This window comes from Mizuhopecten yessoensis, unplaced genomic scaffold, assembly GCF_002113885.1.
Source record: "Mizuhopecten yessoensis strain PY_sf001 unplaced genomic scaffold, ASM211388v2 scaffold8427, whole genome shotgun sequence".
NCBI lineage: Eukaryota > Metazoa > Mollusca > Bivalvia > Pectinida > Pectinidae > Mizuhopecten > Mizuhopecten yessoensis.
The window spans coordinates 228,299-253,368 of NW_018407542.1; the positions used below are offsets into that span (position 1 = coordinate 228,299).

A 25,070-nucleotide genomic window follows, 5' to 3' on the forward strand; every position below is an offset into this window, starting at 1 on the left:
TCAATCAAGGTACAAAAATATACCCGACATATCCAATGTAAGGTCGATACGTAACAACAAAGGCCTGGCATAGAACAATGGCACATTTATAAATGGGTAAAATGATAGTATATTATTTAATTCAATGTCAATTGACTATTAAACTTTCTTCATTTCGTTATTGCAAAGCAGAGGCCATTGTGTAGGCCCCAAGACAGTACACGTTTCATTTGTGGCACAAAAGTTAGACTACCTTGTATCAGACACCTAAATATTGAGTCTCTTCATGGTTATATGTTTTATTTGAATCAGAAACTATTGTATATATTACTCGTAATGAATGGTCCGTTTAATCAATTGAAAACATAGTCTACAAAACCTGTTGCGTTTACGAAAGCGCTACTGTACCGGTAAATATAGGTCTATATGTTAGTAAAATTAGGTCAGAACATCAACATGTCTGCTTTTATATTATAAGTAATAGTCCTAATATCTACCAAACTTATTTGACACCTTCAAAATTACCCATCGCTAATTGGGACACCTGTGGATTGTTTGGACTGGACATGAATGCTAATCACGTCACTCACAATAACCGGGCGGCTGATCCCTACCGTGACATCTCGCGTGGCCTGCCCTACCTGGTGTGAGGGGACCGGTTGTGAGGGCCCATGTTTACAGGTGATACCTTGATTGGCAATAATTAAGGGATGTCTGATTGCAATTAAATAATCAAAATGCTTAGTTAACACTGCATTTGACAATACACAGGTGATTTCTTACAATTAGTTTGCCATACAGCGTGACATCAGTTCGTACGGATCGTATGCTATATATACATTGTCGGGGCCTTAAGTTGCAATTGGCTGTCTTGTGCACGATGTATTTTTCAAACAATGTAAAAAAATGAATTAACGCTAAAATCTGTGACATATATTTATGGTTTGTCTGTCACACCTGTACTGAAATGATCACACATACAACCCATTACCCTAAACGTGTCTGTTGATCAAAGTATTGGCATTCTTTCAATGGAGTTTGCCGAAAAAAAATCTTACTTTACCTTCTTCATTTCACAAGTTGGGACTATCCGAAATAGGGTCAATTATAAACAATCAGAGCTTGAACTATCACTAGGCAGAATTTTTTTGTTTTTATTGAAAAAAATATGTGTTCGAACTATCGTCCGATTCGTACTGACCGGAGGTTTACCGTATTTTTATATTTGCACATTTCCACGCCCTAAAAATTGTCACTTATACAGTATATCACATTTCAATGCCAAATAAAGGTGTGCGACCTAAAATCACTCCATAAGATTTACCATATTGACACATTCCTTAAACATATCACTAGCTATGCATGCAGAGAAAAATCAACTTTAAGCACTATATTAAAGTGCTAAAACTAGTGTTTTTCCCTCAGTTTCTCTAACTGGTTGCTATATTGGAGTATTTGTAGAATTAGTATTTTAGCACTACCCAGGTATACAAACTCAATATAAAGTTCAGCACTAAAAACACATGCAAACACAAAGAGAAAGATCAAGTGTGTACTACTGTAGCATACGTGACTTTGATCCCGTGACCTTGGCCTGGGGAAGTTTATGTCGGGGTTATAAATCAGTATCACATCAATTTTGAATGTCGTCAAATAAGTAGCGCCAATGTTCTTATAAGTATCCCACCTTTTTATTGCTGTCATACATGTAACGGAACATACTCGATACTCCTGGGGTTACGATCACGTTTACTCTCTGTACCCCCAGAGTAAGTCGTAGCAAAATTGAAGGCAAGATGCTCGCTATGATTGGTCTCAGGTAAAAAAAAACAACCTGACCAATCGCTAGACTGGTAAACTGTCCTTTGAAGATTACAGAGGAGCGACACCCGACTTCAAAGCCAGCCAATTTTACCATCATATTACACGACCATGAGATTCTTTTGGTGTACATCAAAGAATCAAACGAGTTTACTCATCTCATCCACAAGGTGGTGCACACTGAGCCTTCAATCCTTTCATGACATATTCCAGGGGTGCAGAGAGCGAAAGTAAGCATAACCCCTGAAGTATAGAGGTTCAGCAAAATACATTTCAATAATACCGAATTACTAAACAGAGATAGAAAACCAAAGCAACATGACATGGATAGACACACAACAGGACTGAACACATACTTACATATCATTCTTACAGGGAAACCTGTCTAATCCAACACTTGTGGGATACAATATATTGGTCAGATTAGACAGGACATCCAATTATACAGGGTTTACATATATTTGGTACTTTTCATTAGAAACAGCTGCATTATACTCAGGGATTGAATTAGACAAGATTTCAGAATATTCAGGGTTTGGATTAGACAAGATTTCAGAATATTCAGGGATTGAATTAGACGAGATTTCAGAATATTCAGGGTTTGGATTAGACAAGATTTCAGAATATTCAGGGATTGGATTAGACAAGATTTCAGAATATTCAGGGTTTGGATTAGACAGGTTTCACTGTATTAAGCACCCCAACCTTTTCTGATTTTTTAAGCACCCTGGGTGCTCATATGTTCAAATATAGTATACCGAGATTGAACAGAGATTAAAAATTAAATCTTAATTCTAAGTTGACAATATCAATATACTTTACTTCCCATTAAAAAGTATATTGGTAGTTCTAACACTTCCAGAAATAATAATATAATTAAACATGGTAGTATCTTTGATAAGTGTGGTATTTACTAGCTAGTTTTTGTTTGGTTTTGATATTGTTTTACGGGCCATTGACAATGCGAGTCATTTCAGTTTTAGTACAGATTTCATTGCGAACAATACTATTGTTATAACAGTTTCCTTGACACCACATTTTATTTTTAAATTTAATGTCCCTGCATGACCCTGGCCAGGATTTGGAAAGTTATCGTTGACCTAGGCCATTATCTGGAAATATATCCTAGACATGATTGTTCATCCTAGACATGAATTGAACATGTACACATGTCCATGATCTTAGGCATTATTTGAACAGGTGTCTTATAGGATTTCCAAGTTTATTTTTGTGTAATGATCAAAACTACAGCTGAATTTCCCTGTAAACAAGTAAACACTTCAGGAAGATGTTAACTGTCTTTACATGTAGTTTTTTTTTGTACCACTGTACGACAACTATAAAATGGGAGTGTGTTTAAGTTCAGCATCTCACATAACGTACTTCATTCATCTACTTGTCTTCCATGTTTTATTATTGTCTTTCATGACATACTATTTAACAAAATACATTTAACAATTTGTTTACATTCGGTTATCTATCATTTTATTTCATAAAAATCTGCCATATATTATCAATTTTTTTTTTGGTCGAAACTAAACCAACGTAAAATGACTTGAAACTCAATTTGCATGGGCTTTAATCAGTATTTAAATTTTTCCTTAAATTCAAACATCTGTAAGATGTTTGTACACATTATTCAAAAGTAACATAGACTCAAATATTAAATCTCTGTATGCATATCTGGTTGGTGAAGCTAAAACTAAGCACTCCTCATTTCCATTTTCTATATCACGTGTATAATCAAGCATATGCATGATTGTAAAAATCTAGCTAAAACAAATTTGCAAGCAAAATATGAACAAACACTCTTACGCAGGATCACCATTTTTTATCACAGCATTGTCAGATACCCACAGCCTACTGTGGTACACTGACCAATAAGCAATCGACCATGGGTATCGGATGATGCAACAACTGTTGTGGTATATATAATTCAACTCTGTAAACATTAACCTTTCCTAGTAAACAAGTACTACCAGTCAAACATTATCTTTTTACACTGTTTAATTCAGAAAGGAAGCATGGTTATTGGACGGACGTGTGCCTACAAATAATTATAAAGTTTTAAATTCAAAATTACTCTTTGTTCTAAGCACATGCATATTTGATCCTTGTGACTCAAAATCAAACTCAGCTTTTTACTTTTTCTACTATTAAATAGAAAAAAAAATGTTTCAGTTTGTAAAGCACATAAAGTTCAATAATACATTTTGAAAGTTCAACATCATATTAGCCCTCCTTTTCAATTCACTAAGTAAGAATTTTCCAGATAAAAGAAATTACCTGAACTGACTTTAGACATGCTCTTTCTAGCTGATTTACAGACAGGTCCTATTTTCTAGACAAAATCACTTGTTTTCTAGATAGGTTCATATGTATTGTTTTGCAGTAATGATTTGTCTCTCTAGACAAATCGCAAGTTCTATTTTATTGACATGATAATAATTAATCTCTAAGCTTTGCTGTATTGAGAAATGCTTGGTTTCTCTTGGTAAGTTATTTTGTGCACAGGTCTCTAAGTAAATCTGTAATTGCGATGACATACTAGCCAGTCTCTGTTGACAGGTTACATTGAACTGAGATCTCGAGTCCTCTCCACGACACCACTACTGCTAACTTTCCTCATTCATCTGTGCTGGCTTGGTGTTTAATAACTCTGTACTGAACACTTTAATTTCTGTAGTTGGGTGAATAATGGCAAGTTTCTCAGTAAATTGATGAACACTCATATATTGAACTGATGCATTGTCTGGGATTTCAGTTCCATCGATTGGTAAACCTGCAGACAGAAATGGGATCCATTCTGCTCGCGACATTTTCTGAGTGTCTGTGTTATCGTTACGATCACACATCACTGACTTGTCCTCCATGATCCCCCACTCCAGTTTTTTCAATTTCGCTAGTTTTGACACGACTGCCAGTACATGGGAATTCACTAATGCTGCAGGCTAAAAGAAACAAAACAACTACTTCAACGACTGCTTGTAAAAAGTTTTATAAAAACATGCACGATATACTAAGAAATGTATTTAGTCTCCAGTAATCAGGGAAAGTTCATCTTGGCAGTAAACGTTAGAACACAATATATATAGTATATCTGTGAAAGACAAATTAACACAGGAGGAATAGTTTTTTTTTAACAGCATGAACCAGCATAGGGCAAATATCTTTTATGAAAAATAACAAATATACAGGTATCTTTTCATACACTGAATTTCTTGATAACATTTCCAAAGTAAAACTGTAACCTTTGTCACTTGCTATTACTTTCCTGTATGAGAAGCAGATCATTCAACAATCTATTATCATAGTACTAGTCTCTTTATATATTTTGTTCCCATTTTATTTTAAATAATGAATGTTCATTTCTTCTAGTACATGGTAACATGGTGTGGTCCGACTAGTTCTAACTGATGACTAGAGGACCAAGTTCACGGGGGACAAATCAAGGGTGTATTCAGTTTTTCATGTCCTGAAATATGGTTATATTGTGAGGATTTCAAAAATTTCAATATATCCCAGGGATCAAGTCCACATCAACAAGGCAAGACCCTTAGGCCAATTCTATTATTTGCTTTTTTTGGCCAACAAGTATATATATGGATTCTGGGTGGGGATCTCAACAATTACCATGTGATGGGACTTGAGTCACCAGGGGTTGAACAAAATACAGATGGATGGCAGGTTTTACAGTACAAAAATCTTCTAAGAATTATGAGAAGTTCTTTTTTACTCAACCGATACAATTTTGTTTTGCTATGTGACGTTTGGATGACTAGTATGATATGTACACTGTCACCTTCATCAGACAAATGACCAGTGAAGCACACAAAGGTGTAAAATGTGTACGAGTTGTCCACAAAGTCAGTATATAAAGGGTATATCTGAAACCATCCAGAGGATATATCGCGGTCATGGCATAGCAACAGCCATGCATGAAGCCCCTCAAGATGCTTCGTAATATCCTAGTTCACCCTAAGGATAAAACAACTATGAAAAACGTCGCAGAATGCGTATACAAAATTGGATGCAAAAACTGCGACGCGTCGTATATTGGAAAGACAGGAAGGCGTTTTGGGGTCTGCCTTGGTGAACACCGGAAAGATACAGAAACCCAAGAAGGTAGGCAATTTACCAGATCAGAAAGGAAGCAGTCTGAGTCCCAGATAAATAAATCGGCAATCACAGACCATGCCACACAGAAAAATCATGTGATCGACTGGGCTAATTCCAAAGTTTTGGACAGAGAGAGCTATCTGTTCAAGCAGCAGATAAAGGAAGCCATCTGGATACGCTGCAGTGGGCCAGTTCTAAATCGAGACGAGGGGCTCAAAGACTCTCGCACATCTACGGTATGACCAAGTATTAAACAAAGCCTAGCTGAATCAGATCAATTTGATACATATATTAAAACTATTGTACATACCCTTACAGTGTAGCCGAAATCAACACCAATTTTGTGGACAACTCGTACACATTTTACACCTTTGTGTGTATACGCTTCACTGGTCATTTGTCTGATGTACATATCGTACAAGTCATCGAAACGCCACATAGAAAATTGTATTGGTTGTGTCAAAAATAATCCATACTTACCAACCTGAAGAAAATGTTTGGAAAAAAATTCTAAGGAGTTCAATGAAAAAGATGCTGGAATTCAAACCTAACACCTAAAACATAACAGATTAGAAACCCTACAAATGCTTCCAACTCAAACTGATGGTCCAGACCTCTCATTGGATCTGGGCTTGTGTGATATGAATATCTTTAAACTGACCACTAACCTGACTGGACGTGTCTGGCCATATGACCAGGTGACTTAGGTTCTGTAGCTGGCTGAGGGATGTATGTAGGGACTCGGCAATCACAAACATTATTAGTTCAAGTTTCTCCAGTCTGCGGGAAATCAAGAAAAATAATAAGGTATCAGAAACCAATAATTATTGATAATGTATTATAGAATAGCTTACACAGAGCTGTGGTAAGGAGTTTCATATTTGCTGTCAATGATACTTGTGTTACAGAATCTGAACTATGAACTAAAAGCCAAAAAATCCAATCCAATGTCAAAATGGTTAGACAAATTTGTAGTAACGAAACGGAAAAAGGCCATATGAAATTTGTCTGAAATGACATCATTAAAATGGAAAAAAATCAATATGGAGTCTGCCTCAAATGACATCATAATATCTTTGAAACAAACACTTTTTGACTTTTTCCATTTTGTCTCTTCAAATTTGTCTTATCAATTTGAGAAAAAAATGGCACAATGTTATAAATGCAAGCTAAAGTAAGTATATTTGTGATATAAATGTACGTTGGAACTTTCCAATAATCTGTCGGAATATATTTCTGCATTATAACTACACCTATTAAGTTAGTTTTGTTACCGTAAATATCAAGTGTTACTTATGGAAGACATTTTATGTTTCTCTGCTGTGAGAATGAGAATCCTCAGAAGTAAAAAAAAACATTTTCTTGAATTAAAAACTAATGAAAAGAACAATCGGAAAGCTTTAAATGTGTGTGTGTTGGACACTGTCATTGACTGTGACATCATAACTTTTATCATTCCTTTGTCTTCGGCCACCTAACAAGCTTCAATTTAGACAGCTTACTGTTTCATATTGAGGAGAGAGTCCCCGAGACCAATGTCTGGTATCTCTCCCCCACTCTCCAGCCGTAGACACTTCAGCTGATGTAGTCGCCCCAGGTGGAAGTAAGTCTGCAAAACACACAATCAAATTCTGTTAGCTGGAATAAGTAGGATAGACTGCAATATTACCTTTAAAACTAGGATTTTAAAATGAAATAAAAACACCGCTCATACATGAACGACCCTGGCCGAAATAGCATCACTATGATATAGAGCTGAAACTCAGCCTAAGTTTGTGTAAGTGTATGTTTATGTGTGCTGTGATTCACATCAGTATAGCATATGTGTATATCAGACATTTGTAATGAACCCCTGTGACCCGACTGGGAATAAAATAGTGTTTTTTTTCTTGTCAAAAAGAAATAATGATGTAACAACATAACTATCAATTATATCAAACTATTGCAAAGTAATGAAGAGATGCAGATATGTGTTATGCAACAATCTGTTTATCTGCATTGTGAAATATAAGAATGTGACTGAATTATTAAACATGGTTATGTTTATCTGCATTGTGAAATATAAGAATGTGACTGAATTATTAAACATGGTTATGTAAGTAATGAACAAGGCAAAGTATCGCAAGGCAACCCATAGTCCACCACCAATAATGATTTATTTGCCATGTACTTTGCACTTTGCTGGCCAAGAATACATGTACTTTCATACTAAATATGGTTACTCCAGGTGAAACGGTATAGAAGATATGCCACAGGAAAACTTTAAGGACGGACAGAATTTGGACAGACGGAATGCAAACTTATAGGCCCCCACCCATTCCTCCCCCGGGGAACCAGTAGAGACTTATAAATATAAGTACTGTATACCAGGAGGAAACTTTTGCACAACCATATATTTGCTTTTCACCCGCAAAATTCTTGTTTACAATCGTTCACCTTTCACATGTCATAACTATATATGGTATGAACCGTATGTTGTCTACTTATAGTCTCTGCAACAATGAATTGGCCCTCAATGCAGACGGCAAAAAAGGCAAAACTTTAACTGTGAAGAAAATTTCCTGCTACACAGTAACTATTTTACATAGGGAGATATCTCAATGTTAGTTGTCCCCTTAACCTATAAAATTGGTGACACAAAAATGAAATGAAATTCACAAACCTCTGACGACCAAGTGGAGCAGTGACCTAGCTCTAGAACTTCCAGCTTCGTCAGTTCTGAGAGGAATCCAAACTCCTGGTCATCTACCTCCTTCAAGGACGTCAGTGACTAATAACAGAGCACAAAGACTCTGTTTATTGTCACACATCAAGGTAAATACACTCTTAAAATACAAGTTTTAGTGAACATGAAAAAAAATATGAAGTATAACAAGAGGCCCAATGGGCCTGCATCGCTCACCTGGTATTAATGTCACAATTGTAACCTTAAATGAGGACTAAAATAAAGCTACAGGCAAAATATCAGCGTCTTGACTTAAAGTTTAAAGCAATTCAGAAAAAATGGACAAAGCTCGTTCATTTGAACAAACTTGGTAGCCCTTCATCCTACTCCAACAATGTTAGAGGTTTTACACGGCGAAAAACTTTTGACAGGCGCCGCGTAACCTCTAACTGCCCATAGCTGATTTTCCCAATGCTGACTATCACATTTTCAAAGTTCGGATTAAGAAAGAGTATATCGTGTTTACATACATTTAAATAGTCAAAAGTGTCCAATAAATATTCCTTTCCATAAATCCATGATTATATGAGAAAAAGTTCATGTTGAAGTCATAAATAATGAGTTTTTCCTCATTCGAAGCGAAGCAGACAGCATTTGCCATGATTTTTCCGGTTAATACAAAAATGGATTACATGTAATGTTTCACAAGCGGAATACAAACAAACTCCGTATCATTTCGTTCCGTTTGAAATCCCCCCTGATATTTTGTATTAATCCAGAAGCCATGTTTTAAATGTAGGTCAGAGATGTGCTACAACGACATGGACATGTATTTTGAGTGTTCTATTCCGTAATATACTATATATTTGTGTCTGTGACATATATATGAGATCTATATTATATAAACCGTGAGTAGACATCGTTGTCATGAACTGTTAACCACTGATGTGAGTTTTTCAAGACGATTTTGTTCCGCCCGGATTTCGGGCGGAAACTGCATCAAAGAATTAGTGCTTCGGAAATGAGAGGTCGCAGTCGGCAAAATCATATCCGATTGAAAAAAGGCCGACCAGCGGCCTCTCATGTTATGGGAGTACCCTTCATCCCAGCATGTTGCTTGCCAAATATCATCACCTAGGCCTCTCAGTTATTCAGAAGAAGTCGTTTAAAGGTTTTAAACATATTTGAACAGTGACCTTGAATATAAATCAAGGTCATTTATTTGAACAAACTTGGTAGCCCTTCATCCCAGCATGTTACTGGCCAAATATCATCACCTTAGGCCTCTTGGTTATTCAGAAGAAGTCGTTTAAAAGTTTTAAAGATATTTAACCCCAGTGACCTTGAATATAAATCAAGGTCATTTATTTGAACAAACTTGTTAGCGCTTCATCCCAGCATGTTACTGGTCAAATATCATCACCCTAGGCCTCTTGTTTATTCAGAAGAAGTTGTTTAAAGATTTTAACATATTTGACCCCTGTGACCTTGAAAATGGTTGAAGGTCATTTATTTGAACAAACTTGGTAGCCCTTCATCCCAGCATGCTTCTGGCCAAATATCATTAATGACCATAATGAAATCTGTCACACGACCAAAAATTAAGCTTTGAAATAAATAGGGTGGTGGAGATTGTGAAGAGGTCAAAATATCCATGTCTGTAATAGCAGTGTCGACCTGTGTTTTTTTTATTAGGCAATATCTTGTTATCTGTGTTTATTCCTTTCCACCTTCAATCATCTACCAGGAAGTTAGACGAAGCAAATCTAAGATCAGAGTTTATCTACTTATGTACCTACCAATGTGGTGAGATTCTTCATGGTTCCGAGCTGGGCCAATCCACCACTGAAGGAAAAGGACGGAAGCAGGAGACCTGCCACTCCTCGCAGTCGCAACTTTCTAAGCTGAGTCAGGGCTGAGAACTTACCCACGTCCAGTTTGGTAGGCACAGACCTGGAAAAAAGGACAGGCTTTTATAGGAACATTTATATAACAAATGTATTACTGAACAAGTATAAAAGAGAAAAACATTCACATTATTTTCTTTGCCATTACATGACGCTATTTATTCATGTTACTTTTTTCATGTAAAGTTTCATTTCCTTAGATTAATTTTGTTCATATGAATATAAATTAATGACATTTTCAGGATACATTTGATAGAACTAAGAATGAAAACAGTGTTATTACAGCATTTTTCACAGGAGATCTTCTATCTTTGTTTTCTCAACAGGTTAATGTATGGTGAAAATCGAAGTGATTGGACTCGACATTTGGTTCCATTTTATTTTGTTTACCATCCTACTAACAGCTACAGTCATTAAATGAAGTGATTTGACTCGACATTTGGTTTGACTTTATTTCATTTAACATACTGTTTAACAGCTTAAGTCATTAAATGAAGTGATTTGACTCTACACATTATATTAACCGTACCACATTTGTTGGTTTGTCATATCCGTTATCATCTCGGAATTGAACTCTTCCAGACAGGAGACCTTCTCGCTGACCATGTGTAGTACAGAGGCTGGAACGATGCCGAAGGAGATCTCCCGCAGACACGTCAGTTTGTGGATGTGGGGTATAAGTTGGTGCCATGTGCGGTTTTTGTCCCCATCGTGAACCAGCCCTCGAAGGTTCTAGGTAAAATGAGGTTAACAGTTAACTATGCTAACAGTCTAAAATTTAGACATCAAATTAAGAGAAAGCAAAAACAAACCAAAATTTAGAGCTGGCATCAAATTAGAGAATAACTTGTCACTCACCTGAACTTCTAGTTAATCTTTTTCGGAAATATATGCACAATGATGAAAATTCCTACCATTATTTGGTTTTAACTGGATAACAAGATACATGTATTGTCATTATTCATACTTTTTCAATATATTACAATGTACAAATTCTACTTAACTTACCAGTGACTGTACAGCTCGTAATAACATGAAGTTGATTGCTTTTTCCCAGTCCAGGATCTTCAAACCCCTGAGCCTCAAATTTCTCCACTGTTGACAAGACACATAAGTAAGATCAATATCTAGATCGCTGATTTGCAGGTTTAAAATTGTGTCTGTAAATTTTACAATACTATATACAGTAAAACTCCGTTGTAATGCCACCCGTTAAACCGCCAAACCCGCATAACGCCATTGAATTACTCAGAACGCATTTCCCCAACATTAATGCACCCCTTGCAACGCCATACCCGCATATACCACCATCCGCCATCATCTTCCCAAAACAAATGGTTAAAATCACACTATTTTGACCTCATTAAATGCCACCAATTTGAGTCGAGTACAGGTATATCCCGATGACAGCAATGTTACATAATTTATGTGTGTACATTGTACTGTTACATGTGACTACCGACTGACCAGGTAATCAGCTGTATGTTTTGCATGCCCAACAATTTGATACATTAAATTACAATTTTGGAAAAAAACAACGTATTCTGAAGTAAATTATTATTCTTTTAAAGTATAAGTTCAGTTGGTGTGAGAACACTTTGGTTTAAAACTGTGAACTTGATATACCGCCAAACTCGTTATACCGCCAAAATCACAGAGGACAGAAGGTTGCGGTATAACGAGGTTTTACCGAAGTTGTTAAATTTTGTGGGGCGAACATTTCGCAGTTGTCAAAATCAATACCCGTTCACAGGGATTAAATTTCGGTCAACATGGTCAAATAAACATATTAGGGTGTTTTTGTTTCAAGGTGATGAGATTTGATTTACAAGTGTTATGAACATGTGAAACTAAAGTGAAATATGATACTGAATTGTTCTTTTATCATCATTAATCGGCAGTAAATAGGTTGTTTTTTTGTGTCTGTAAAAATATATACCTAGTATCTGTATTCACAGAATACTCTATATTGGAGGCCAATGGGCCTGCATCGCTCAGCTGGTATAAATCTCACACTTGTAAACTTAAAAGTGTTCTAAAATGGAACTACAGGCAAAATATCAGTATTCAAAATTCATTCAAACCAACCTGTTAAAAGATTTTAAAACATTTCACTCCTGTGACCTTGAAAGTCGCACAAGGTCATTATGTCGGACACATTTTATAGCCTTTCATCTCAGGATGCAATTTGCAAAATATCAACAATCTGGGCCTCATGCTTATTCAGAAGAGGTCGTTTAAAGATTTTAAACAAATTTGACCCCTGTGACCTTGAATATAAGTCGAAGTCATTCACTTTAAATATCATGGTAGCTCTTGATCCCAGCATGCTACTGACAAGATATCAACATTCTGGACCTTTTAGTTATTAAGAAGAAGCCGTTTAAAGATTTTGAACATATGATACCTGTGACCTTGAATAAATGTCAAGGTCATTCATTTGAACAAACTTGGTAGCCCTTCATCCTAGTTTGCTACTTACCAAATATCAACATCCTGGGCATTTTGGTTATTCAGAAGAAGTTGTTTAAATGTCTTTTTTAGACAATTGACCCTGTGACCTTGAATATGGGTGAAGGTAATTCATTTGAAAAGACTTGGTAGCCCTTCTCCCCAGCATGCTACTATCCAAATATTATCTCCCTGGGTATTTTGGTTATTCAGAAGAAGTTGTTTAAAGTTTTAAACATATTTGACCCCCGTGACCTTGAAAATGGGTGACAGTGATTTTTTTTAACTTACTTCTAAGCCTTCATCCCAGTTTGTTTCTGACCAAATATCATCACTCTAGGCCTTTTGGTTATTTAGAAGAAGTTGTTTAAAGTAAAATATTGTCCAAGGACCCTGCACCAAGGCATAAGCTCACTTAGCCCTTGGGGACAGGTCAGCTAATAACTACTACCATCATTTCATACCTGTTACTTATGTTATAGTACCTTTTTTCCCCCACAAGCATTATCAATCTTACTGGAATGCAGTCATATGCATCTATCAAATTTATCAAGTAATAAGAACATCATAAATTTTGAGCATAAAGTAACTATAGAGGACTGTGAGTAAGCTCCCCCGTTTCATAGTATCTAGGTATTCAAATTAGGTAATCAAATCACAAATCCCTTCCATATCTACTACTATGATGAACTTTCACTGTGCCAAGTTACAACAAAATTTATCCAATCTGCAGTTAAGGTGGAGTTGTGCTTACAAGATTCATAAAAAGACAGACAGACGGATGGACAGATGAACAGGGGATTCCTTTATACTAGTACCCCTCCAACATTGTAGGGGGAATAATGGAAATTCCAGATAACTGTTTACTTACGTGACTAGGATGCATGGCTAGCTGCCTCCACGTTCTGCACACCATGGCAACCCTACATAGAAAAACAGAGACATAACAAGAGGCCCAATGAGCCTGCATCGGTCACCTGGTATTAATCTCAGACTTGTAAACTTAAAAGTCATCTAAACTAAAGCTTCAGGCTAAATATCAGTATTCATGACTATAAGTCATTCAAACCAACCTGTTAAAAGATTTTAAAATATTTGACGCCCTTGACCTTGAAAGTCAAACAAGGTCATTGTGTTGAACAAACTTAACAGCTTTTATCTAAGCATGCAACTTGCCAAATATCACCACCCTAGACCTTTTGTTTAATGAGATTAAGTCATTTAAAGGTTTATGATTATCTGACCAAATGTAACCTTGAAAGTGGGTCAAGGACATTTGAATGATTTGATAGCCCTTCATCCAAATATTTTAACATATTTGACCCCTGTGACTTTGAATATAGTTAAAGGTCATTCATTTGAACAAACTTAGTAGCCCTTCATCCTAGAATACTACTGGCTAGATATCATTATCCTGGGCCTTTTGTTATTACGAATAAGTCGTTTAAAGATTTTGAACATTTTTGATCCCTGTGACCTTGAATAAATGTCAAGGTCATTCATTTAAACAAACTTGGTAGCCCTTTATCCCATCATGTTACGTGCAAAATATCACCATCCTGCACCTTTTGGTTATTCAGAAGAAGTTGTTTAAATTTTTTAACATATTTGACCCCTGTGACCTTGAATATGATTGAAAGTCGTTTATTTGAACAAACTTTGTAGCCCTTTATCATGCATGCTACTGACCAAATATCACCATACTGGTCCTTTTGGTAATTCAGAAGAAGTTGAATAAAGGTTTTTTAAGACAATTGACCCCTGTGACCTTGAATTTAAGTCAAAGTCATTAATTTGAACAAATTTGGTAGCCCTTCCTTCAAGCATGTCCCTAGCCAAATATCATCACCCTGGGCCTTCTGGTTATTCAGAAGTTGTTGAAAGATTTTAACATATTTGACCCTTGTGACCTTGAAAATGGGCAAAGGTCATTCATTTGAAAAATCTTCGTAGCCCTTCATCCCAGCATGCTACTGGCCAAATATCATCAGCCTGGGCCTCTTGGTTATTCAGAAGAGGTTATTTAAAGTAAAACGTTGACGTCAGACGGACGACGGACCACGGCATAAGCTCACTTGGCCCTTTCGGGACAGGTGAGCTAAAAACTGTTATGACCAATAAATACATTGTCACCCTTACTAATACCTTGGTACATTACAAGTTAAATCTCCAATTGGTCAGACAGAGGAGATAGAAATTAGCCTCATCCTCTTTTCTGCACTTAAATATCATGACTATCGTGGCAATATATACAACAGCACTGCAGTCAGCCTGGACAATGTAGCAGATGTATATGTATTGATCATGTACTTGTTCATTCTTATTCAAAACAAACAGAAACAAAAAATTACCTGAGCAAGTCCTTCATATTGAGATACTGGAAGATACAGAACATGCAGTCAAAGCCACCATACAGTTTTTTCACATAACACATGCCAGGGTTAATGCCAGCCCTCCAACGTGTCTTACGATGGCTGGTATTACACGTAGCCTTCGAGTGTTCTGTTGACTGGGTGACATCACCAGACATGGGTTTGATAATGCCTAGCCCGGAAGTGTCCAACTGTTCTGTGTTGATGTTCACACTCACCTCTGGCTGAGAGGCATTTGATTTGTCGTTGGTCACAGTCACACTTAACTTGGCAGTCTCCCCTAATTGTAAAGGAAATGTCTTTGGGGGGAGGAATAGTTTTAAACCGTCCGCTGTGAACAGGAAAGATGAGGGAGGCACAGTTATCTGAACGTTGTTTATTTTGAGTGCTAAAGGCTGCTGAAGATTCAATCGTTTCGCTACAGCACTTGGAAGTGTCAATATCTGACCCGTTTTTCCATTCAGATCTTGTGATGTGGTTCCATTTGTTAAATGTGACGAGATTGGTGATGATTTATTAGAATCAACGATCATTACTGGTGGTGTTTTTGGGGCTGCAATAAGTCTTGGGGGCATCATGGATAGCACTGGTGTCCTCAAGCTAGGTGTGGTGGGGGTGGGGGATACATATTGCATCTGCGGCAATGGGGCCACAAGTCGAGGCAACTGCAGAGTCGTTCCTGCTCCTTGGACATTGCAACCCAATAAGGACGCCCCAGGAACTAATACAGTAGCGGGATGACTCGGGGGTGTAACAGTGCTGTGGGACACCATACCTGCAGGCGTCATATATATTGTTCTTTGTAGAGACGGCCGTCTTATTGGATCCGAAAGTATCGACAAATTAGGAAGATTTTGAGAGGAAGGGCTTACTACTGTGGAGGATGGTAAAGCATTTGGTCTAGGCCCAACCATAGCAGCCTGAGATGGCTGCACAGGAGACAGAATGGACACAGTATGCCCAGCTATGGTTGAGATTATCTGTCGTTCAAGAATACTAGTACGTAGATGTTCAAGTAGGGTGGGGTTGATATCTTTCGGTGTCACAGAAGTTGACTGTGTGATCAAGTTGTTCTGAGGATGCTCAGGATCCACTGGTTCCTGTTTGATAACAGGGGCCTTGACAGAGTTCTGAGTGGGTGGTGCGACTCTCATCACAGTGATGGTTTTAGTTCTGGGCTGAAGTTGAGACGGATCATAACACCTCTAAAACAGACAAATAACAATTAATTTGGTTAGACTGGTCTGGAGCTACAGTTTCCTGTAAATGTGATATTGTGTGGAAATCAGTTGCTACATGTAGCAATAGCAATAACTTTAACATTAGTTTTTTACCTGTATGCTAATTTAAGTTCAATTCACAACTAATTAAATGTAATCTCAACAACCTTATATTGCATATAGTTTTCTTAAAAAAGAAACTTATTGCCAAAAATATACAGTAGTGTAAAGTGTCTATTGATGTAGAGTAGCATATACGTCCTCTGTCTGTGGTGACAGTAACAGGCTGTTTGCTCATATTTTCTACTAAAATATGGGTATATCAACATGGAAGAAGTAAATATTATATCTGTTGATGTTGTCTCCAATGTTTTGATGTTATTAATTTGCGATGTATGGAGGAAGGCTTTTGTATTATTAAAGTTAAATTAAAAACATTTTTTTCAAAATGTAATTGTATTTTTCAAATACATTCAGCAATTTGCGTTTAGTCCTTTTATGCCACAGATTTAATTACTACATCCAGAGTGTACAGTACCACAATAAAGCCTTAGGCAAATCCATTACAAACATTTGTGAAATACCCTTACCCCTTATGGCATATAAACATGTGTGTATCCAACCCTGATCTAATATTTACATAGCAGCTGGTAGAGCTATTGTGTATATCCAGAAATTATATGATAATATTTTTTACGATAATAAATTTACTTTTACTAAATTTAGATACATCTGATAGTGTGATGTCATTAATAGGATTCATTGTAAACGTTGACAGCATTATTATTTCAGCTTACAATTTAAGTATATTCATTCATTGCAAATGCTTCATACATGCTATTAAAAAAATCCAAATCAAATGCCCTATCACTTAAATATAATCTCGGTTATTACCAGGCAAGTGAAGTGTGAGTTTTGCGATGGAGTGTAGGCCACACAGTGTGGGTGGAACAGACACAGGCATGCCACACACTGGAGACTGGGTGGAATGTTCTCCTGGCCTGGACACGACAATGTACATAGGGCCTCTGCTTGTTGACTGAAAACAAAACCACACCAGGTATAAATACTGCTGGATTCTCAGCACATTGTACAGGGATCATGACAAATAGGCTTATCTGTCTAGCATTGATGATCAAGATATTTAATGGTTGTCTGTTGAATACCCAATTTTCAATAAATGCAGAGGAAGATTTATATTATCACAGCTTTTTAAATGCATTGAACTACTTAACCGTCTTTTCGTATTGCAGAGTTATCTGTTCTTGTGAGCAGTTATTGATTGTTACGTCATTTGTTTGTGAGAGTAACGTCATCAATTTTTGAGAAAACAACATAATTTTCTCACACAAACCAATGACGTAACAATCAATAACTGCTCACAAGAGAAGATAACTCTGCAATACGCAAAGACGGAATAGAACAAACTGTCAGTTGGAGGATGGTACAACGCAGGTATGTTAACAGAAAATTCCTGCAACATCTCTGTGTTTCAAACTACAAAATAAACTAATTTTGTAACATCCATCTTATTTACCTAGAATTACGAGCAGAGGGTTTGAAATATTTCTGAGTAGTACTCTTGCGTGCAGTAGCCTTGAATCTCTTTGCTGGGGGTAATTCAGTCATGCTAGAGTCATCTAAGTCACTATCCTGTCTGGAAAGATCTGGCATCGTCACGGTAACATCTTTTATTAGTGTCTCTGTTACTCCATGGTAGCCATGTTTTGATGAATGTCGATAAAGAAGGTTTTTTGTTTTTGGGAAATGTGGTTGTGGCTTGCTTTTGGCAGGTCTACCCCTGCTTTTGAACTTAAAGGTTGATCTCATAGGGGTCACTTTTATCTTTGCACGTTTCAAAATGGATGATACGGGTGTTGAGGTCAATGGTTTCTCTTTTTTGACTTCCTCATTGTTTTCTTCTTCTTCTTCTTCATCTTCTTCTTCTTCATCATCTGCTCTTTCTATCACAACTTCTGGCTTGTCAAATGATGTATCAAATGAGGAATCTTCGTCTTTCATAGTAGATCTACCCTTCGATTTTCCAGCATGCCGCACTACTTCATATGGAGGTTCAGATATTGGACGCCGAAGAAGTGAAAAATTGTCTTCCGTAAAGGGAGAACAAGTTTTTTTTACTGAAACAAAAGAATGAATAAATAAAATTTGTTAGTGATATGTCTAACTTTGGTTATAATTAATCTGGTGTAACTTGAGAATTGGACAGGGGTCACATGGTTATCTTGCCATATGATTAAACTTGAATTCACACCCTGTTCAGGACTCATAAGAAGTTCATTCATACTTTAAGTTTTCTTTAAATTGGTCTATTTTAATCGCAGAAGAGGTCATTAAGATCTTTGTTTATCTGGCAATTTCAAATCAAACCAAAAAAATAACAACAGTCAGAAGCAGAAAGAGTGTACTTGATATCCAAATTTGACATTAATTAAAGCATAAAAAACACAATGACTGATGATTTGGCAACTGAACAGATTTTTCTGCAACACTGAGAATTTTCATTGATCAGAAAAACAAGCATACTGAGTATTGCTAAAGCAATACATGTCCCCTGCCGGCCCCCGCTAGCTATTAGACTGTAATGATTTACAAAAATGGTGCCCTTTGGGGTTAATTTGGGAAAATGAAAAGTATACAATTAGCTTGTAACTGATTTTAATGTAATAATAATACTACAAGAAATTGTAATGTTAGTATAATGATAGTGGAATTATATAAAATAAAATTATTGACAACCCTGAAACTCGAACTTGTCCCGAGATATTGTTGTCCTTTGTAATTGTGTGAAGTTCTAAATCATTATAGAATGAAAACACATGATCAATACACGGGTGGGGATAACTCTTTGATAACAGTTCATTAAAAAACATTTTATGGGGTCTGGATAGAGTTTGGATGTTTTTAATTTTCATATTTTGTGAATGAAGCAAACCATAAAAATCAGCAAAAGTCTACAATCCAAAAGTAATCAGTTAATTAGTAGTAAAGTATTGGTTCACAGCTCAGAGTTCATAAACATTTCTGGTTACACTAGCAGGGAATTAACACCGGATCTTATTGCAATGAATCTTATAATTATGATGTCAAGTAAAAATGCTTTGTGATGTCATCTTCCATTGTGACATTGAAATTCCTGGCAATTGTTTCCCTGATCAGAAACAGGAATAATGTATTTCCAGGAGAAACACATGTTTTTCTCGATAAACCTCTAGTCTTTGATACAATTCAAAAACTAGTTCATTAGAGTTGATTAGCGCCCTATTTAGTTAACATAAGCCACTCTATAGCGCTTTACAGTACATAGATATACAATTTAATACAATGAATACAATTAGCATATACATTAATCAATACAATTTTGAGAAATTTGCAGGAGCTGCCTTAACAGGCGCTAACTACTTGTCCTATACCACCTGGCTAATATCTCCCTAAGTGTGTATGCCTGCGTGTGTGCTGGAGATGTAATGTGTTCTGTTTGTAGCTAGAGTGGGACCATACTTCCAACGGTATCATTTACAGTGAAAATGCCAACAAATGCTACTTCGTTGTCCTGTAACTAGCCCACCATCCTACTTTGAGTTGGAGATTGTGCTGGCCCTGTGGGCTTATATTATTGGAAGAGAAATATAGAAAATACTTAATAGGCCTACAAACAAAGGTGCATTGATATACAAAGCCCTGTGCACTCAAACATTCAGATTTAGTTCCTGTATACTTACAGTAATCTATAATTTCTTTCATGGATCTCTAAAATGTAAAAAAATAGTTTTAGAGAATACAATGCCTACAGTAACAATCACTTGATGTTATATTATTTCATTAATGATCGGAGTAAAACAAACTTTTGATTTACAAAACATCATTAGTAGCCTATAATTTTTCAATGGCCTTTATATCAATGTCTTTTGAAAAACTTTCAATTTTCAACCTGTAAAACTTGCACATTATCATAAAATTGACAATTATTCAGTAGCACATTAATACTTTCTTTATTTTCCAATGTTATTTTTTCCTCATAAACCATCAGGTAACTGAGATAAGGATCCCTACACATGAGGTCTGCCCAAGATCAACCCTTTTATAGTGAAATTTGTGTGATCGGACATATTAAACCTTAAGGGACGTGTGATTTTAATGTATGCCAATAATTATAAGCATTATGTGGATTTAATTAATCAGATTGAACAATCCACTATTGACGGGTAAGATTAGACATGTCTCACTGTTCTCTTAGCTTCTTAACACAATTGTACAATGACATCTTTTTCCTTTTCAGATTCTAGACTCAAATATTACACATGAATAATACATACTGTAGTAAAAGCTATAGCATGTATTTAAAGATTTTTTGTAATCAAAGTGTAGTCATGTATGAAGTCAAAGGGAATTTTTAAGAAATTTGAAAAGAAAGTCAGACATTGCCTGAAATTTAATATCACTAGCAGTTACCAAAGACCAGCCATTTTACATTCCACTTAATAAAACTTACAAGTCTTTTGAATTCATCATTCATGTGATTTACTCATAACACACTTTTCTGATTTTAAGAAAAATGGATTAAATATGCAAAGATTTTGAGCGGGAAATGATGTTTCCCCTCCTCCTCCATCAAATCATGACTTACAAGTTTTCTGCCTTTGGGCGGGTGGTAGTACACATCTGCTGGAGTCTGTTTAACTCCACCCGCTGTTGTAAACTTATCAAACACATTCCTGATCACCACTTCTCTTCTCCATCCTAGACAAATGAATAAATTCTTGTTTACTTCATATAAACTGGACATCAAATCAAAATTTTTAGTTGGTCTTCCACACTAGTCAATTTGTATTTCTTTTGCCTTTAAATCTAATAATTATATAATTATATCACAAAGTACACATATGTTATCTATGATCAGTGTCAAATAAGCACAATCTCACAAAGTGTATTTACTAAATGAAATTTTTACAAAAGGATACAACACAAAATATATTCACTAATAGTAATTTAGCAAAGGATACAACACTGACAAAATATATTCTCTAATAGGAATTTCATATTAGGATACAACAATTCTGTCAAACCTCACATGACTGTGTTATACAAAACATGTACTGAAATAGTATTTGATCAAATGGTAGATATGTATATGTGTACTTACATACAAATCAAATGGTTGATACATGCACATAACAATTGAATGTACCTTCTTTTAGTGGTAAAAGGACTTTTTCTTCATCAAAGTTACGAGTCAAAAACTTCCTTGATGTTTTTGGTTTTCTCCCTAAAATGAAACAGAAAATCATCAAAAAGATAATTGCGCAAATTAATTATATGGATTTTTGGAAAAAATAGAATAGTCAACAATATTTAATTATAAAAGAACTTCGGATCTGTAGACCAAAACATACCTAGGGATGAAATGGTATGTAAGACAATTATGTTAACGTGATTATTGATCATGTATCATACATCTAACTTTTCATTCATTGATGTTTATAACTATATACTGTATATGGGGAAATTAATTACATGAATACCCAGTCAAATATTTGTCTCTTTACCAGAAAAATCAATATTACTCAAGCGGTATCAGTGTTCTCTCCAGATTTTTTTTTATGTGCTTTGGCATCTATTATTAAACCCTTCCATCACAGCGCAGAGCTGCAAACCATTTCCGCGTTGCAACCCATCAATCGTGAGCGAAGCAAAATTGAGAAAGAAAACTCTTAACAAGAGTGGAAAAAAAATAGTATGTAGTTAATTCTAAACAAGAGGCCCATTGGCCTTAACGGACACCTGATTTATGTAAAAACTGACGTTATCGAAGTTGCCAAATGAAAAAGAAATCATTGTGTAACAAAGGTAACTTGAACTACATGTAATGCAAAAGTAGTGTGAAAGATATATGTACTATGTACAAATATTGGTTCTGCCAGTCAGCTGAATTTTGGTAAAGCACCTTATATTAAGACCCTTCCATCTATGAAGAGTATTTGATTCTACCTGATCTGGGTCTTGAGATGAACTATAGTAAACTTTACCCCCTCCCCAAGGGAGAACGGATGGCCCAAGGGTACTGAAATTTACAATTTAAATAAAACCCATGATGATCTTTCCATCTATGCAGAGAAAATGACTGTAGTACCTCTGAGTCTGGAGAAGAAGATTTTTGAAATATTGGTTAATTTTCCCTTTGGCCTCGCCCTGGCCCCAGGGGTTGGGGTAGGAATCCCAATTTTACAATTTTGTAACCTCATCTACGAAGGATAGTTCTGACCAAGTTTGAAAAAATTCCATCCACTGGTTCTTGAGAAGTCGAAAATGTAAAAAAGTTTACACACGACGACGGACAGAAAGCGATCAGAATTTGAATAGGTCACTTGAGCAAAGCTCAGGTGACCTAAAAACAAAATATTCATCTTTTTTAACAATTCAGCACAGGGTGTCTTGGTACTCTATAGGACGATACAGCAGGACAAGACTTACTTACCTGGACTTGAATATTTTCTTTTGTTTGGGCTCCTTGAGTATGGACTTTTGGCATAATTTGGTTCACCTTTCATGCTTCGAAGAGATATAGAATTCCCTTCCTCATCGTCTTCATCATCAGACAAATTTTCCATTGACTTTCTTTCAGGTTTTGAGCGTTTCCCCCTACCATACATATCGGCAGCTGTCACTATGTCTTTGTCGTTGATCACTATTCCATTTTCTTCACCATTCTCCATAAAATTGTCAGTGATATTACTATCATTGATTGTCGTGTCATAAACAGTTTGCGAAGCATTTTCATCTTCAGAGGCACTATCAGTTATACTGCCAGTGTTGATACCTTTATCATTAGCATATTTCACATTCTCCGATTCCTTTCCAGTGATGGCTAGACCATCGCTCTCTTTTCCAAAGGTTTTTGTCTGGTCCACATCTACGGTTCCCCCCTGGTCATTATTGTCAACAGAACTACTTGTTACAGCACAATTATCACCAATTTCATCATCTGTTTCACCCGACAGGTTAACATTTATATTTTTGTCTTCATCAAAATCTCCTGGTTTTGACCCATTGTCTTGATAAACATTTTTGTTTGTGTCTTCTCCCTTGAACATATCAGCACTTGAGCTGCCATCTTCTGATAAAGTTGCTTCGTCATTAGGTTGTATTTCAATAATGTCATTTATGTCTACTGGGGCCTCAGTGTCAAATTGGATACTTTTCTCCAACACTTCCTCTACAGGTGCACTCTCTACAGTGTCCCTCCAAACAGATGTTTCCACTGAATGCGTCGCTTTGGTTTCCGTTGTAAGCTCCGTCAATTCAGTGTCCGTAGCGCTAGCAACCTCTTGCAATGCACCTTCAGATGCATTCTCTCTGTGTTGCATTTTGGAAGCATTTTCATCAATCACATCCATTTTAAGTTGTATCGAGTCCCTTTCACTTGTGATACATTCCTTTTGTACTTAACATGTCTACACTACCTAGGGAGAGAGAAAAAGGAATAGTTCAATGATAACAATCAGTGTTCTTACCAAGTTCTAAAACAGACTGTTGATCTAAAAAAAGGTTACCTGTTCACATCGTAATAATAGATACATTTTTGACTACTTATAATATATTATTAATTAAAGGGGCATCACGGTGAAGTAATTTTATTTTGTGTCTTTTTTTTCAAATACTACATAAACATATCAAGTGAGACTCCTTATGGAAAATAACGATCGGATTTGGCTGAAATAGATTCAAATTGTTCAGGGATTTCCCTCTACTAGCGCATGCACAGAGCACACCATTTCAAATTCTTTGTAAACAAAATGACTGGCCGTGTGAAGTAAGCGAAAGAAAAGTGTTGTACTGTGTCAGCTACGAAGCGAAAAGTTGCCAAATGGTCAAAATATAGCGCAAGGAGTACGCTAGAGAATATATAAAAAACAAGAGGCCCAATGGGCCTGCATCGCTCACCTGTTATTAATCTAACACTTGTAATCTTAAGATTTCATAAGAACCTATTAAAAGATTTAAACATATGACGCCTCTGACCTTGATTGTCGAACAAGGACATTAGGTTGAAAGTGGATCAAGGTCATTCATTTGAACTAACATGGTAATCCTTCATCCCAGCATGCTACAGGCCCAATTTCAGTACCCTGGCCCTTTTGCTTATTGAAAAGAAGTCGCTTGAAGATTTTACGACATTTGACCCCTGTGACCTTGAAAGTTGGTCAAGGTCATTCAGTTGAACAAACTTGATAGTCCTTCATCCCAGCATGCTACAGGCCCAATATCAGTACCCTGGGCCTTTTGGTTATTGAGAAGAAGTTGTTTGAAGATTTTAAGACATCTGACCCCAGTGACCTTGAAAGTGGGTCAATGTCATTCATTTAAACAAACTTGGTAGCCCTTCATCCCAGCATGCTACAGGCCCAATATCAGTACCCTGGGCCTTTTGGTTATTGAGAAGAAGTCGTTTGAAGATTTTATGACATTTGACCCCTTTGACCTTTGAAAGTTGGTCAAGGTCATTCATTTGAACTAACTT

General features: G+C 36.3%; 1 protein-coding gene across 1 annotated transcript in view; it reads right to left on the reverse strand.

Moving 5' to 3' along the window:
* Window positions 1–931: 931 nt before the first annotated feature.
* LOC110455937 overlaps window positions 932–25,070 on the reverse strand; it is a 31,049-nt gene continuing 6,910 nt past the window's right edge. The window contains exons 2-16 of the mRNA XM_021506401.1: window positions 23,028–24,012; window positions 21,741–21,818; window positions 21,180–21,292; window positions 20,275–20,302; window positions 18,072–18,672; window positions 17,429–17,573; window positions 15,294–16,519; window positions 13,814–13,865; window positions 11,500–11,586; window positions 11,021–11,223; window positions 10,384–10,537; window positions 8,582–8,689; window positions 7,422–7,528; window positions 6,588–6,699; window positions 932–4,751 (exon numbers count right to left, since the gene is read on the reverse strand). Of these exons, the coding sequence (XP_021362076.1) occupies window positions 4,416–4,751; window positions 6,588–6,699; window positions 7,422–7,528; window positions 8,582–8,689; window positions 10,384–10,537; window positions 11,021–11,223; window positions 11,500–11,586; window positions 13,814–13,865; window positions 15,294–16,519; window positions 17,429–17,573; window positions 18,072–18,672; window positions 20,275–20,302; window positions 21,180–21,292; window positions 21,741–21,818; window positions 23,028–23,946 (4,269 nt within the window). The 5' untranslated portion in view covers window positions 23,947–24,012 and the 3' untranslated portion in view covers window positions 932–4,415. The remainder of the gene's footprint in view (window positions 4,752–6,587; window positions 6,700–7,421; window positions 7,529–8,581; window positions 8,690–10,383; window positions 10,538–11,020; window positions 11,224–11,499; window positions 11,587–13,813; window positions 13,866–15,293; window positions 16,520–17,428; window positions 17,574–18,071; window positions 18,673–20,274; window positions 20,303–21,179; window positions 21,293–21,740; window positions 21,819–23,027; window positions 24,013–25,070) is intronic.